Source organism: Gadus chalcogrammus, chromosome 3, assembly GCF_026213295.1.
Source record: "Gadus chalcogrammus isolate NIFS_2021 chromosome 3, NIFS_Gcha_1.0, whole genome shotgun sequence".
Lineage (NCBI taxonomy): Eukaryota > Metazoa > Chordata > Actinopteri > Gadiformes > Gadidae > Gadus > Gadus chalcogrammus.
This window is the reverse complement of record NC_079414.1, coordinates 9363452-9378166: the sequence shown is the minus strand read 5'-3', so window position 1 is coordinate 9378166 and position 14715 is coordinate 9363452. Positions and strand designations below refer to the sequence as shown.

At 45.2% G+C, this 14715-nt stretch overlaps 1 protein-coding gene across 7 annotated transcripts in view; it reads left to right on the top strand.

Moving 5' to 3' along the window:
• Positions 1-12988, top strand: part of myom2a (myomesin 2a) — a 28279-nt gene extending 15291 nt beyond the window's left edge. For 5 of the 7 annotated variants that reach the window (XM_056585829.1, XM_056585830.1, XM_056585828.1 and 2 more), the window contains 22 exons: positions 283-300; positions 1511-1698; positions 2346-2472; positions 2659-2837; positions 4072-4186; positions 4478-4637; positions 5268-5374; positions 5627-5671; positions 6003-6139; positions 6306-6450; positions 6830-6889; positions 6988-7055; positions 7475-7588; positions 8843-8930; positions 9060-9098; positions 9217-9322; positions 9574-9737; positions 10242-10278; positions 10539-10561; positions 10857-10912; positions 11208-11353; positions 11603-12988. In XM_056585829.1, coding sequence (XP_056441804.1) covers positions 283-300; positions 1511-1698; positions 2346-2472; positions 2659-2837; positions 4072-4186; positions 4478-4637; positions 5268-5374; positions 5627-5671; positions 6003-6139; positions 6306-6450; positions 6830-6889; positions 6988-7055; positions 7475-7588; positions 8843-8930; positions 9060-9098; positions 9217-9322; positions 9574-9737; positions 10242-10278; positions 10539-10561; positions 10857-10912; positions 11208-11353; positions 11603-12038 — 2558 coding nt within the window. In that variant the 3' untranslated portion in view covers positions 12039-12988. The remainder of the gene's footprint in view (positions 1-282; positions 301-1510; positions 1699-2345; positions 2473-2658; positions 2838-4071; positions 4187-4477; positions 4638-5267; positions 5375-5626; positions 5672-6002; positions 6140-6305; positions 6451-6829; positions 6890-6987; positions 7056-7474; positions 7589-8842; positions 8931-9059; positions 9099-9216; positions 9323-9573; positions 9738-10241; positions 10279-10538; positions 10562-10856; positions 10913-11207; positions 11354-11602) is intronic. The other 2 variants (XM_056585833.1, XM_056585827.1) reach the window with 1 other exon arrangement.
• The last annotated feature ends 1727 nt before the right edge of the window (positions 12989-14715 follow it).

The following is a 14715-nucleotide window of genomic DNA, read 5'->3' as shown; positions in this document are numbered from 1 at the left end:
GCAACAGCACACACACACACACACACACACACACACACACACACACACACACACACACACACACACACACACACACACACACACACACACACACACACACACACAACACACACACACACACACACACACACACACAAGCTAATGCACACAACATAATGCACCCACATAAAATTTGATTAGATTTCAATTAATTATAAAACTTTAGTATTTCTCTTTCTTTATGCATTGTATTTCTGGGCTCAACTAAGATTCTGTGTGGATGATTTGAAATGTTGTGTTCAGGGCGAGGTGTGGAGTATGGTACGTACTGAAAAGCTTCATAGATCACTAACAGAATTCCCATCCCAGAAGAGAGAGACCCCTCACATTCACAGTGTACCCTCCACCCTGTGTTATCCTACTGATCCGTCACAGTGTTGTATCCGACGTGAACCACTCTTTACCACACAGAACCACGAGCTGCTCCTGCAGTCGCACTGTGTTGTGTTGTGTTGTTTGTCTTCGTGTCACCACTCGTGTTTATGGAGTTTCGCAACAGGCTTCTCACTGGTCTAACAGGTGGATGAAGGGTTAATGGATCACAACATGTGCACGCTGTGTGAATGTTTTAATTGTGTCGAGACAATCATTTTTGCTTCATCCAAGGGCAGGATAGTATTCCACACCAGCTCAAAGGTTATTGGTTTGAACCCTAATGCCCCCTCACCCCTACCTGTAGGTCTCCTATAGTAAGATGACTCCTAACCCCTACCTGTAGGCCTCCTATAGTGAGATGACTCCTAACCCCTACCTGTAGGCCTCCTATAGTGAGATGACTCCTAACCCCTACCTGTAGACCTCCTAGAGTAAGATGACTCCTAACCCCTACCTGTAGGCCTTCTAGAGTGAGATGACTCCTAACCCCTACCTGTAGGCTTCCTATACTGAGATGACTCCTAACCCCTACCTGTAGGCCTCCTATACTGAGATGACTCCTAACCCCTACCTGTAGGCCTCCTATACTGAGATGACTCCCTACTTTGGATGAAATATCTCAATAAGAAATGATGAAAATAACTAAATAGTATGAGTTAATATATTAATATTGTATTCTTTCAGAAAATGCTACAATTAGAAAATACAAAACATAGATAATTGATATACTATATAAATATATAATCTATATGATATAAGATTATATAGATGTAATTTATGTATTGAATATAAAGTCATACATATGCTATGTAGGAGCTATACGTATGTGTGTGTGTGTGTTTGTGTGCGCGAGTGTTTCTGTGTGTGTGTGTGTGTGTGTGTGTGTTTGTGTGTGTTTGTGTGTGTGTATGAGTGTGTGTGTGTGTGTGTGTGTGTGTGTGTGTGTGTGTGTGTGTGTGTGTGTGTGTGTGTGTGTATGTGTGTGTGTGTGTGTGTGTGTGTGTGTGTGTGTGTGTGTGTGTGTGTGTGTGTGTGTGTGTGTGTGTGTGAGACATCCAGGCCACATGTTCTGACCCTGTGTCCGACTGCGTTGCAGCCAGCCCCAGCGCTCCGTTCGGCATCACCCTCCTGAGCTGCAACGGGTCCTCCATGACCCTGGCCTGGAAGAGCCCCAAGCACTGCGGGGGCTCCCACGTCAACGCCTACTACGTGGACCGCCGCAACGCCGACAAGCTGCAGTGGAAGGAGGTCAACGTCAGCGCCATCAAGGAGAGGGTCTACACCGTGAGTCCGTCTGGGTCTTGGTCAGGGTCTGGGCCTCGGTCTGGGTCTGGGTCTGGGTCTGGGCCTGGGTCTGGGTCTGGGCCTGGGTCTGGGTCTGGGTCTGGGCCTGGTCTGGGACCACATGGTGGGCCTTGTGTAACACAACAGTGAGGAGAACTGGGTTTGATCCCCAATGTCTGTAGGCGAGATGCCCCATGTGTCCGACATGCTCCTTAATGATACAGATCTGTGTTCCCTGGGATTTGCTTTGGATTAAAGTGTCTACTTAGTAGAAATATAAATAGACAAAAATTTTGACTAGATGATGAATACAAATAGAATGTGAACATCAGAATCAGATTCAGAGGTTTTATTGCCAGTTGTCTCTGCACACATAAGGAATCTGTAGGTTGGGTGCAGTGAAGACATGGATATACAAAATACAAAAATACGAAAAAGAAAGTACCTGGATATAAAATAAAGGAACAAGAAAAAACTATATATAACACAATTCAAAGACACAAAGTGCAAAGTAAAGTAAACACAGGTATGCAGAGGGGTTGGCATGTGGAGTTCAAATAAATTCACAAAACTACAACCATCCACCTATCAGTTTCTCTGATGGAGCTGTTCAGTGGTTCATTGTATTTTCTGTGTTGACCAATCAGGTCGAGGGACTCACCGAGGGAAACTTCTACGAGTTCAAGGTGCAGGCGGGCAACATGGCAGGAGTGGGCGTGCCCTCAGAGGCCAGCAAGCCAATGAAATGCGAGGCCTGGACCATGGCGGAGCCAGGTAGGAAGGTGAAGCTCTGGAGCGGGGGTTCCCCACCTGGGGGGGGGGGGGGGGCTTCACCTGGGGGAGCGGGACTCCACCTGGTGGACGCTTGATAAGCATTCTGTGGGAGACTACTGACTTAGCTCTAGATATTTGACGGTGTGTATTTGCCCTGGTTGTGTGTGTGTGTGTATGGGTGTGCAGGCCCGGCCTTTGACCTGAGCTTCAGCGAGGTCAGGAGTGACTCGCTGGTCATCCTGTGGAAGGCGCCAGTGTACACTGGAGCTAGCGCTGTCACCGGCTACCTGGTGGAGATGGCCAAGAAGGGCTCCAGTGACTTCACCGCGGTGAACCAGGACGCTGTCTCGCACCGCTACCTGCAGGTACGACCCCGGCTAGGGCTAGCTAGGGTCTATAGCAGTAGCTAGGGTAGTTAGGGATAACTAGGTTAGATAGGGTTAATTAGGTTAGATAGCGTTAGCTGCGAGTGAAATAAGTAGTTAAAGGAGTGATATAATAAACACCATGGTTAAAGAAGTGATAACCAAGGTAAATTGTAATTGTCAATTGTAATTGTAAATTGTTAACAAGGTGGTAGTGATATATAGGAGTGGCATAATAAACAAGGTGGTAGTGATACATAGGAGTGGTATAATAAACAAGGTGGTAGTGATACATAGGAGTGGCATAATAAACAAGGTGGTAGTGATATATAGGAGTGGTATAATAAACAAGGTGGTAGTGATACATAGGAGTGGCATAATAAACAAGGTGGTAGTGATATATAGGAGTGGTATAATAAACAAGGTGGTAGTGATATATAGGAGTGGTATAATAAACAAGGTGGTGGTGATATATAGGAGAGGCATAATAAACAAGGTGGTGGTGATATATAGGAGTGATGTAGTGAACATGGTGGTGGTGATATATAGGAGTGGTATAATAAACAAGGTGGTAGTGATATATAGGAGTGGTATAATAAACAAGGTGGTAGTGATATATAGGAGTGGTATAATAAACAAGGTGGTAGTGATATATAGGAGTGGTATAATAAACAAGGTGGTGGTGATATATAGGAGTGGTATAATAAACAAGGTGGTAGTGATATATAGGAGTGGTATAATAAACAAGGTGGTGGTGATATATAGGAGTAGTATAATAAACAAGGTGGTAGTGATATATAGGAGTGGTATAATAAACAAGGTGGTAGTGATATATAGGAGTGGTATAATAAACAAGGTGGTAGTGATATATAGGAGTGGTATAATAAACAAGGTGGTAGTGATATATAGGAGTGGTATAATAAACAAGGTGGTGGTGATATATAGGAGTGATGTAGTGAACATGGTGGTGGTGATATATAGGAGTGGTATAATAAACAAGGTGGTAGTGATATATAGGAGTGGTATAATAAACAAGGTGGTAGTGATATATAGGAGTGGTATAATAAACAAGGTGGTAGTGATATATAGGAGTGGTATAATAAACAAGGTGGTGGTGATATATAGGAGTGGTATAATAAACAAGGTGGTAGTGATATATAGGAGTGGTATAATAAACAAGGTGGTGGTGATATATTGGAGTGATGTAGTGAACATGGTGGTGTATCCTCTGCAGGTGGGCGGTCTGGAGGCGGGAGAGACCTACGTGTTCAGGGTGCGCTCCGTCAACGCTGACGGAGTAGGAAAAGCCTCCCAGGTGTCGGAGCCCATCCTTGCCAAGGCCCTGCCAGGTAATCCTCGTTTCCTCCCTTCCTCACTTCCTGCCTTCCTTCCTTTCCCTACTACCTTATTTATTTCCTTATTCGTCTCCTTTCATTGCATCAAATCCTACCCTCTTTTGCTCCATCCTTCCTTCCTTCCTCCCGTCCTTCCTTCCTTTCTCCTTTCATTGAACCATTCTCTTCTTTTTTTCTTGGTAAAACATAAAGTGTAGAAGAATGTAACAGTTGTTCTTGGACGAGGTCCGTGGTTCCCTGAAGCCTCCTCCAGTAACGCTGGGTGCTGTTGGTCTCTATCTAAAGGCACCCAGGAGATAGTGTGCGGCGTGGACGAGCAGACCGGGGACATCTTCCTGTCTCTGGAAGCGTGTGAGATCTCAGAGACCTCTCAGTTCGTCTGGTCCAAGAACTACAAGGGGATCGGAGACTGTCCTCGCCTGTCTGCTAGCGCCGATGGCCGCACGTGAGGACCCTTAGTCTCTCTCTCTCTCGCCCTCGCCCTCGTGCTCTCTCTCTCTCTCTCTCTCTCTCTCTCTCTCTCTCTCTATCTCTCAGGGTTAACAACATGAGAGGTCTAAAACCATGTACCGGTGTATTCAAAGTCACCTCAATGTCCCTGAAGCAGAAATACCAGCATTTATGACCCACTCAGAAGACTAAACTAAATGCCACTAAAGGCTGTTCCGCCTGTTTCATCACCTGTTTCATCACCTCCTTCACCTCCTGTTGCCCCTCCTGTTCCACCACCTGTCTCATCACCTGCCTCCCCACTTGTTATTTGCCTGCTATGTGCTGTGTCATCGTGTATCTGGTTCATCTTGAGGTCAGAACCGGCCAAATCTTGAGCCATCGGTCTTACGCAGACCCTGAGAGTTTTAGCACCTAGAGAACAGACGCTACACCTGGGGAACCAGCTAGTGAAATACACTCGTGGTGAAGCTAGAGGAACAAACTAGGTCAAATGAAACTCAAGGTCAAACCCAGTGGTTCTCTTCCTGGTTGGTGGAGGATTGATAATGTGATCGATGGTTGTCTCCCTGGTTGGTGGAGGATTGATAATGTGATCGATGGTTGTCTCCCTGGTTGGTTGCAGATCCAGGCTGACATTCACCAGCCCTGATAAAGATGACCTGGGACGCTACTCTGTGGTCGTCACGGATACGGACGGAGTCTCCGCCAGCCACACGCTAACTGAAGACGGTGAGGTCAAAGGTTAAAATACTGCAGACAGATGGTTGCTCTAACAGACTGCTGTTTATAAAGGTTTTCTCAGCCATTTGTCATGTTGGATGTGGTACAGTTTAGACACACATATTGGATCTGGTTAGTTATAGTGGTTAGGGTGAAGTTCTGGGTTCCATCCTCTTGTGAGTCCACCCACCTTTAGCCATCCTTGATTAAGATGCCCTACTTCCTACCTGCTGGTTACTGACATGTGTTGCACCTTTACAGCCCTCAATACCATGCTGGAGCTGAGCCATGCCATCAGGAACCCCAGTGAGTAGAAACCTCAACCTTCATGATTCATAGTAGTAGATTAGTTGCAGCATGCTTGATATTACTCAATGCTCTTTCTACTCTATCAGTCGGTCTTTCTGAACCCAGCTGGTAAAGTCTTTAGATATCTGAGCGGTCTTTAAATATCTGAGCGTTCTTTAGATATCTGAGGTGTCTCTAGATATCTGAGTGGTCCTTAAATAGCTGAGCCGTCTTTAGATACCTAAGAGGTCTTTATATATCTTAAAGGCCTTTAGATAACTGAGTTGTCTTTAGGTATCCGATTGCTCTTTGCATATCTGAGCATATTCTTCCTGTTCCTCTCCTTCAGTCGTTCCTCTGAAGCACGGTCTGAACTATGAGATCCTGGAGAAGGGACACGTCCGCTTCTGGTTGCAGGCGACCAAGCTGTCCGCCGCCGCGTCCTACCGCTTCATCGTCAACGACAAGGAGGTCACCAGCGGGGAGGTCAGTACAGGGTCCATTACCCATGATGCAATGCTCGTCCCCACCCCAAACACTGACCTAACCTTAACCAGCTAATACTAAATACAAACAATTCACCTAAGACAGTCTTTTGCCTATAAATGAAATATAAAATAAAATACTTCTCTCTGCATACATCTCTCCCCAGGGCCAAAAGATCAGCCACGATGCTAAGACCGGTGTGATCCAGATGACAGTGGAGCACTTCACCAGGGCCAATGAGGGCACCTACACCGTCCAGATCCACGACGGCAAAGCCAAGAACCAGACCTCCCTGGTGCTGGTCGGAGACGGTGAGGCCTGCCACCGATTGGCTTAGATCGGTGCCCAGTGAGGTGACATCCCCAGGGACCGATCTGAGCCAATGAAAATCCTGCATGTGACAATGAGACTGTATGGTTTGAAACCACTTTTGAGGTTGGAGTATTGATGATGTTAGGGTGATGGTGGAGTTGTTTCCATGCCAACATCGTGTTGTAAAGTCGTTGATGGTTGAGTGGTTTCCATAATGACTGTGTTTGGATGTTGGGGTGATGGCACCTCATGACTATGGTGACGTGAGAATGCCAGGGATGGGGGAGTAGTTTCTGTGAAAACGCTGTGTTGTCATGATGGTGCTGATGCTGGAGTTGTTTCCGTGACAACGCTGTGTTGTGTTGTCCCCTGTGACAGTGTTCAAGGCGGCGCTGACGGAGGCAGAGTTCCAGAGGAAGGAGCACCTGAGGAAGCTAGGTAATGCGATTTCCACTACAACCAGATAACAACTATGACCTAAACACTGTCCACTATATGTGTGATGAATGAATTGTTCATGTCAATCTCTCTCTAAGGTCCTCACTTTTCTGAGTATCTGTACTTCACCGTGGCTGAGGACTGCACCGTCCTGCTGGCCTGCAAGGTACAGTAAAACAAACGCACTCTTCCTACCTCGGCTTCATGTAAAAACAAACACACTCTTCCTACCCCAGGTTCATGTAACTCCATGTCGTGGTCAGTCCTTGCAGTGACTTTGAGCGCCTGCCCTTAATAACTAGATACTCGTGAGCATATGGGCCTGGGTTAGATCTAGTTCACAAATGGCAACCAACCCTGAGCCAGTCCGTCTGTATGAACAGGTCCTTTATAAGACCTATTATATACATTTTTTATCAAAAATACAACATCAAATATCTTAATCACCTGTTACCCCATATGTAAATCAACATTGCTCCAAGAAACATGCTCACTTCTATCCAACTTGATGTTTTCCATCAAGAGTTTTTCGGTCGATTTGTGAAGATACCGCCTGACTTTGTGTTGTTCTCCGGCTGACGTCAGGTGGCCAACGTCAAGAAGGAGACCAAGTTCACCTGGTACAAGGAAGATGAGGAGATCGTCCTGGAAACCGCGCCTAACGCCATGTCTGGCTCTGTCGCTCTGCCCATCCCCCAGGTTACTGGCATCCTATATCACTCCTTCTCTCTCCCTTCACTATATCACTATGTTTCCATGTCACTTTATCCCTCTATACTCACTATATCTACCACTATATCTATCACTCTGCCCATCCCCCTGGTAACTACCACTCTTATCACTATATCATCACTCCATATATCACTATATATGTGTATCCGTATCACTCTATCTATCACTCTATGTAGCATTCTGTCCATCCCTCTTTCTATCACTCTATTTATCAATATATCTCTATCTATGTTTCTATGAATCAGTCTATCTCCCTATCTATCACTCTTATCTATCACACTATCTAGCTATCACTTTATCTAGCACTCTATCTAGCACTGTGTCCCTTTATAGTCATCATCCTGATATCTATCCTCTTACCCTCTACCTATCCTTTTCTGTTGTTGGATTTAGCTTTTTTTTGGGGTAGTTTTAAGTATTGCTTTAGCTTTAGGTATGTGCTTGTGTTTTTTTGTTAGTTTGATGGCGTTATTGATGAGTATTGTGTGTGTAGTTCTCTAGGAAGGACCGGGGACTTACCTTATAATGATTAATGTGTGTGTAGTTCTCTACGAGTGATAAGTGGGTTTACAGTATAATATATAATGTGTGTCTCTAGTTCTCAATGAGTGATTAGTGAGTTTACAGTTTAATATATAACGTGTGTGTAGTTCACTATAAATGATTAGTGATTTTACAGTATAATACATAATGTGTGTGTAGTTCTCTACGAGTGACCTTTGAGTTTACAGTATAATACATAATGTGTGTGTAGTTCTCTAGAGTGACCTTTGAGTTTACAGTATAATGTATAATGTGTGTGTAGTTCTCTATGAGTGACCTTTGAGTTAACAGTATAATGTATAATGTGTGTGTAGTTCTCTATGAGTGACCTTTGAGTTAACAGTATGATGTATAATGTGTGTGTAGTTCTCTAGGAAGGACCAGGGAGTTTACAGTATAATACATAATGTGTGTGTAGTTCTCTAGGAAGGACCAGAGAGTTTACAGTATAATACATAATGTGTGTGTAGTTCTCTAGGAAGGACCAGGGAGTTTACAGTATAATGTATAATGTGTGTGTAGTTCTCTAGGAAGGACCAGGGAGTTAACAGTATGATACATAATGTGTGTGTAGTTCTCTATGAGTGACATTTGAGTTAACAGTATGATATATAATGTGTGTGTAGTTCTCTATGAATGACATTTGAGTTAACAGTATAATGTATAATGTGTATGTAGTTCTCTAGGAAGGACCAGGGAGTTTACAAAGCTACCTTGAGTGACGACAAAGGGAAGGACACCTCTCTGTTTGAGGTCTCAGGACAGGGTAAGTCCACTCTGATTGGTCCGTTTGAATACTCATGACTTGGTAGAGACAATTAGCTGATGATCGGTTGATTTATTTTGATGCTGATGATGTCATTGGTTATTTTATCTGACTCTTTCTTCTTCACAGTGTTTGATGACATCATCAACGCCATCGCCAAGATCGCCGGTAAGACCTGATATTGATCTGATATTGATCTGCCCCTAAACCCCTTGCTGTCTTCTCCCCAGAGGAATGGATCAGTGTCATTGATGATGTAATGGGTGGATGTTGATGTCCCTCCCAGGCACCTCTGCCTCTGAGCTGGTGCTCCAGTGCACCCCAGAGGGCATCAGACTGCAGTGCTACATGACCTACTACACGGAGGAGATGAAGACAGTGTGGAAGCACAGGTAACATGCATGCACACATACTCACACGCACCTACACACACAAACACACACACATACATAAACAGCATCAAACGCGTATGTTTGTGTTTGCTTGTGTGCGTGTGTGTGTGTGTGTGTGTGTGTGTGTGTGTGTGTGTGTGTGTGTGTGTGTGTCTGTGTCTGTGTCTGTGTCTGTGTCTGTGTGTGTGTGTGTGTGTGTGTGTGTGTGTGTTCTTGTGCTTGTGTGTGTGTGTGCGTTTGTGGCCCTCCAGGGACAGTAAGATCGCGTCCTCTGAGAAGATGCGCATCGGGGGGACGGCTGAGATGGCCTGGATGCAGATCTGCGACCCCTCCGACAAGGAGAAGGGGCAGTACACCATCGAGATCTCCGACGGGGTCAACGTGTACGCACGCAGCTTCGACCTCTCCGGACAAGGTGGCCTTCACTCATTCTTTCATTCTTGTATTCAGGCATTCATGTGTTCCTCTATTCATTCCTTCATTCAGGTAGTCATGTATTCCTTCATTTATTCATTCATTCTGTCCTTTTTTCATACTTAATTATCTTCTTCACGCATTCATTTATATTATATTTACATTCATTATATATTTATATTCATTCATATTCATGTATGCATATTCATGCATTAATGCATTAAGCCATGCATTCATTCATGTTTTTCTTGCATTCATTCTTTCTATTACGCCTACCTTAATTCATCCATTACCTCATGCCTTATTTTATTAATGCATTAATGCATTCATTTAATTCAACCATTTGTGACACTATACATGTTTCCAAGAGACCCACATATTTATTTAAAAAATGCTCCATATGTATTGAAATATGTTTGCTTCTGTATTCTTTGTTCATCTAGTTATGTTATTCATGTAAAGTATGATCTATCAAGTAGACACTGACTTGGTGTTGTTTCCCCAGCTTACACGGACGCCTACGAAGAATACCTCAGACTCAAGTAGGTTACTTTGTCTCTCTGGTTACAGTATGCATTACAGCATGTATAACAGTATGTGTCACAGTGCGTAGTTTCGTTATTTGAAAAGTAGCATTAATATGTTAGTAGTAGTGGTATGCTAGTATTTGAATACGGTACTATTATCTGCATGCAGTAATACTGCCATTTGTATTTGGTACCGGTATCTGTAATGCAGTATTTGAATGTGGCACTTCCATCTATGCAGTACTGATGTCTAATTGGTGTGTTTTACTTTATAGGGCTGCAGCCTTCGCAGAGAAGAGTGAGTATAATAATCATCCTTTATAATAAAAACCTAGAAAGCTTACACAGCCTACCACTGTTCCATCAACACAGATTAAATGTTGGGAAGGCCTCTCATGATTCAACAGAGTGGATGTTGAGAAGGTTCCTCATGATTCAACAGAGTAGATGTTGAGAAGGCTCCTCATGATTCAACAGAGTGGATGTTGAGAAGGCTCCTCATGATTCAACAGAGTGGATGTTGAGAAGGCTCCTCATGATTCAACAGAGTGGATGTTGAGAAGGTGCCTCATGCTTCTCCTAATGTGTTTCAGACCGTGGTAGGGTGGTCGGAGGTCTTCCTGATGTTGTCACCATCATGGAGCACAAGGTGAGTGTCTTTCTTCTGATTTGTTCAAATGAGGGTCAGGTGGATTAATCAGCAAATGCTCTTGATCCGCCATCACAAGCCGTTTCACAATCCACCCTGTAGTGACATCAGAAGTGGGTCTGTCCAGCCAGATGTATGATGGATGCCTGCAGGTAGGCCATGTCCACGGCCTACCTGTAGGCCTCCGTGAGCAGGATGCCCACTAACCCTTACCTGCTCCCTAATGACATTATCTAAACAAAGCTGCAAGTCACGGGACCAAGTGTTGACCCCCTGACCTCTGACCCCTCTCCAGTCTCTGAGCCTGACCTGCACGGTATGGGGTGAGCCCACCCCCGAGGTCACATGGTTCAAGAACGAGCAGGAGGTGGCGTCGTGCGAACACACCAAGGTCACCTTTGAGGGCGGGAAGTTTGCCAGCCTGGTCATCACACAGGTGACCTCTCTCTCACAGCAGCGTGTTATGTTATGTATGTTCATTACTGTCCACCTAGGCACCTTACCTCAATACCACATGCATCCTACTGATCAACACAGCACGCACCACGTATCATGACCACATACACCTCACCTCAGCTGAGCGGGATTCTCATCCCTGACCTGGTTTGGTCTCGGTGTGAGAACATGGCCGATCCTGGCTCCAGCCTGATCCTCGTTCTCCCTCCCTCCCGACCCTTGACCCCAGGTGACCTCCGATGACTCCGGAAAGTACAGCATCAACGTGCGCAACAAGTACGGCGGCGAATTTGTGGAGATCACAGTCAGCGTGTACCGGCACGGCGAGCCCATCCCGGAACCCAAGCTGGGCCAGCCCAAGACCGCCGCGCCCGCCGCCTCCAAGACCTCCACACCCGTACCCCCCTCCAAGACCCCCACGCCCACCCCTCCCAAGTCCCAGACCCCTTCAATGAAAAGCCCCACCCCCTCCATGAAGAGCCCCACCCCCTCCATGAAGAGCCCCACCCCCTCAATGAAGAGCCCCACCCCCTCCATGAAGTCCCCCACCCCTGCCTCCACCCCGGTGCCCAAGTCCCCCACCCCGGGCCCCAAGTCCCCCACCCCGACCCGTAGCGTCAAGTCCCCCACGCCCACCAGCAGGTTCCTTAAGTCCCCCACCCCAAAGTAGACAGGGGAGGGGACCGCGCGGGGGGGGGGGGGCGCGTGGCCGTAGCGTGTTGGCATTAGCATTAGCGGTAGCGTGGTATCGGGGTGTTTCTTTGGGCCCTCTGCTTGCCGCGTGCACTCCCCTTCCGCTCCCACCCCCACCCAAACAGGGAGGAAGCCTCATCGGGTGGAGCAGGAATTAGCAGAAGTAGAGAAGATAGTTTGTGTGTGTTTGTGTGTGTTTGTGCGCGTCTGTGTGCGATTGCGTGTTTGAGAGGTACAGCAGTTTGGACAGGTGGCAGCCTCAACGCACCATGGAGGGGGGGGGGGGGGGGGAGGAGGGCGTAGATCACCTGCTCAGGTATGCTGTCCCACTGGTTACTGTGGCGCTGTATCCGTGACAGGTAGACGGTTGTTAGCACTAATGAAGGCAGAGGCGTCCGTCGTCTCAAGGCTGTACCTTCCACGGCGCCGCTGTGGAACGCATGTGTCCTGTCTAGTGTTCAGCCCCAGGGTCATCCCTTATTGATTAGAGGGGCTCCTGTGGTGATCACTCCAGTTATTGATAAGAGTAGGTCCTGTGGTGATCACTCCAGTTATTGATCAGAGTAGGTCCTGTGGTGATCACTCCAGTTATTGATCAGAGTAGGTCCTGGGGTGATCACTCCAGTTATTGATCAGAGTAGGTCCTGGGGTGATCACTCCAGTTATTGATCAGTGTAGGTCCTGGGGTGATCACTCCAGTTATTGATCAGAGTAGGTCCTGGGGTGATCACTCTACATATTGGTAGACGGATGGTTAAGTTGTCAGCTCGATCGATTTCATCAGCCAATCAGAGGGAACGCAGGGGCTTAATGTTTCCTGGTCACTCTTGTCCTGTTTCTGTCACATGACTGTGTTTTCCGACAATGCTTTGTGTTGGCAATAAACCTTACCTATCACCCTCTTCTTGTGTTTGGACTCAAAGTGTTTCCCTACCACGTCTCCCATGGGTGTCGTCCGAGGCTAAAGCCCCAACAATTTTATGAACAGCTTTATCAGTTTATCTGTCAGTCCGATCAAGCATTAAATCCCTCAAATATGTTTATTGCATCGTTGATCAAACATGCAAGTTTTGGTTCCTGTGTTTGTCATTCGAGCAGAGAGACAGAGAGAGACACACACACACCAGTGCAATGACGAGTTACAGGTCTCTTCGTTGCACTACACTGCATGAACTGTGTCTGTGTTCTTGTGTGTCTGTGTGTCTGCGTGTTTGTGTGAGAGAGAAAGAAAAGCTTTTTATTCCAAAAGACGAATGTTAATCTAAATACATTAAACAGTTTTGTCTGGTATTGTAGCCTTCAATCCACACTTAATAATAGCCGTTGAAAAGTATTCTGCCCCCTACTCAATACTCTACTCAACGTACTAATTAGTAACTACTAATATTTTAAACATCATTGCAATGAATGAATAACTAACATCTTGCAGAAGAAAGAACACAAAAAAGCCTGAGTTTTTAAAATAAGTATTATTTTAATAACACTATTATATATCCTTATATATCCTTAAGTATTACTTAACTTCTTCTGTTGTGGCTTCCACTGTCTTTCATAATTCGACCGCCAGCAGGATCCGTCGGACCTCCATCAGTTCATCGGTTACATTAGTGCCTCGGCAAGCCATTGCTCCTCCTTTGATACTCGGATGGTGTGTGTTAAGAAGCCTGAATTTGAACATGAAATTCTACCTGAATTCCAACCTGAATTTTTGTGGTATGGGAAAAGAATGGGTTGAAGATGACCTAGATGGTGTTGCAACAAAAAATAGAAAAAAATTCAAGCATCAATTTGAAATACAGAAAAAGGCAAGCATTGTTATTATTGTGTCTCTAATTGATATCTCTCAGAGTGACACAAGGTTCTCATCTTGCTTCTGGAAACAGTGGACCCGAAGCTTGTATGTGTTTTAATTATGTGTTTTAATTATGTTTGTATTATAATTGATAATGCCTCATTTGCATTCCTTCTTAAATGTTTTATATTGGTGTGTGTCTGTGTGTGTGTGTGTGTGTGTGTGTGTGTGTGTGTGTGTGTGTGTGTGTGTGTGTGCGTGCGTGCGTGCGTGCGTGCGTGCGTGCGTGCGTGCGTGCGTGCGTGCGTGCGTGCGTGCGTGCGTGTGTGTGTTTATATGTGTATATATATGTATATGTGTTTATATGTAGTGTGCTGTCTATGTGGACCTTCCTGTGTCTTGAATAAAGTTATAATAATAATAATATTCAATTAAAGCAATTCAACAGGCCATTTTGCATTGAGGAAATTTGGCACCATCATACTTCCATAGTAATAGTAGAGAGGACCTTTATATCAGAGACAGAAACTGTTTTAATAGATAGATAATGATAGCCAGAGGTAATTAAAGTTTGAGTAGAGACAACGACAGTTATAGTAGAGATAATGACAGTTATAGAAGAGTTAATGACTGTAGAGTTGATAATCCAAAAGTATGCTTCTATCTTCTTTTTTACTTTTTAAACATTTTTATATAGCCTATGTATATAAAACAAAACAATACCTGAAATCTGTGATTTGATTTTAATGGGATAAGCCTAGAGACAATAAAAGAAGGAACTCCAGATGGACTGACCCACTGATCCTGCCCCAGGTAACGATAGGGTGAGAAGGCGGGGCTTTTCCAGAAAAAGGAAATGGGC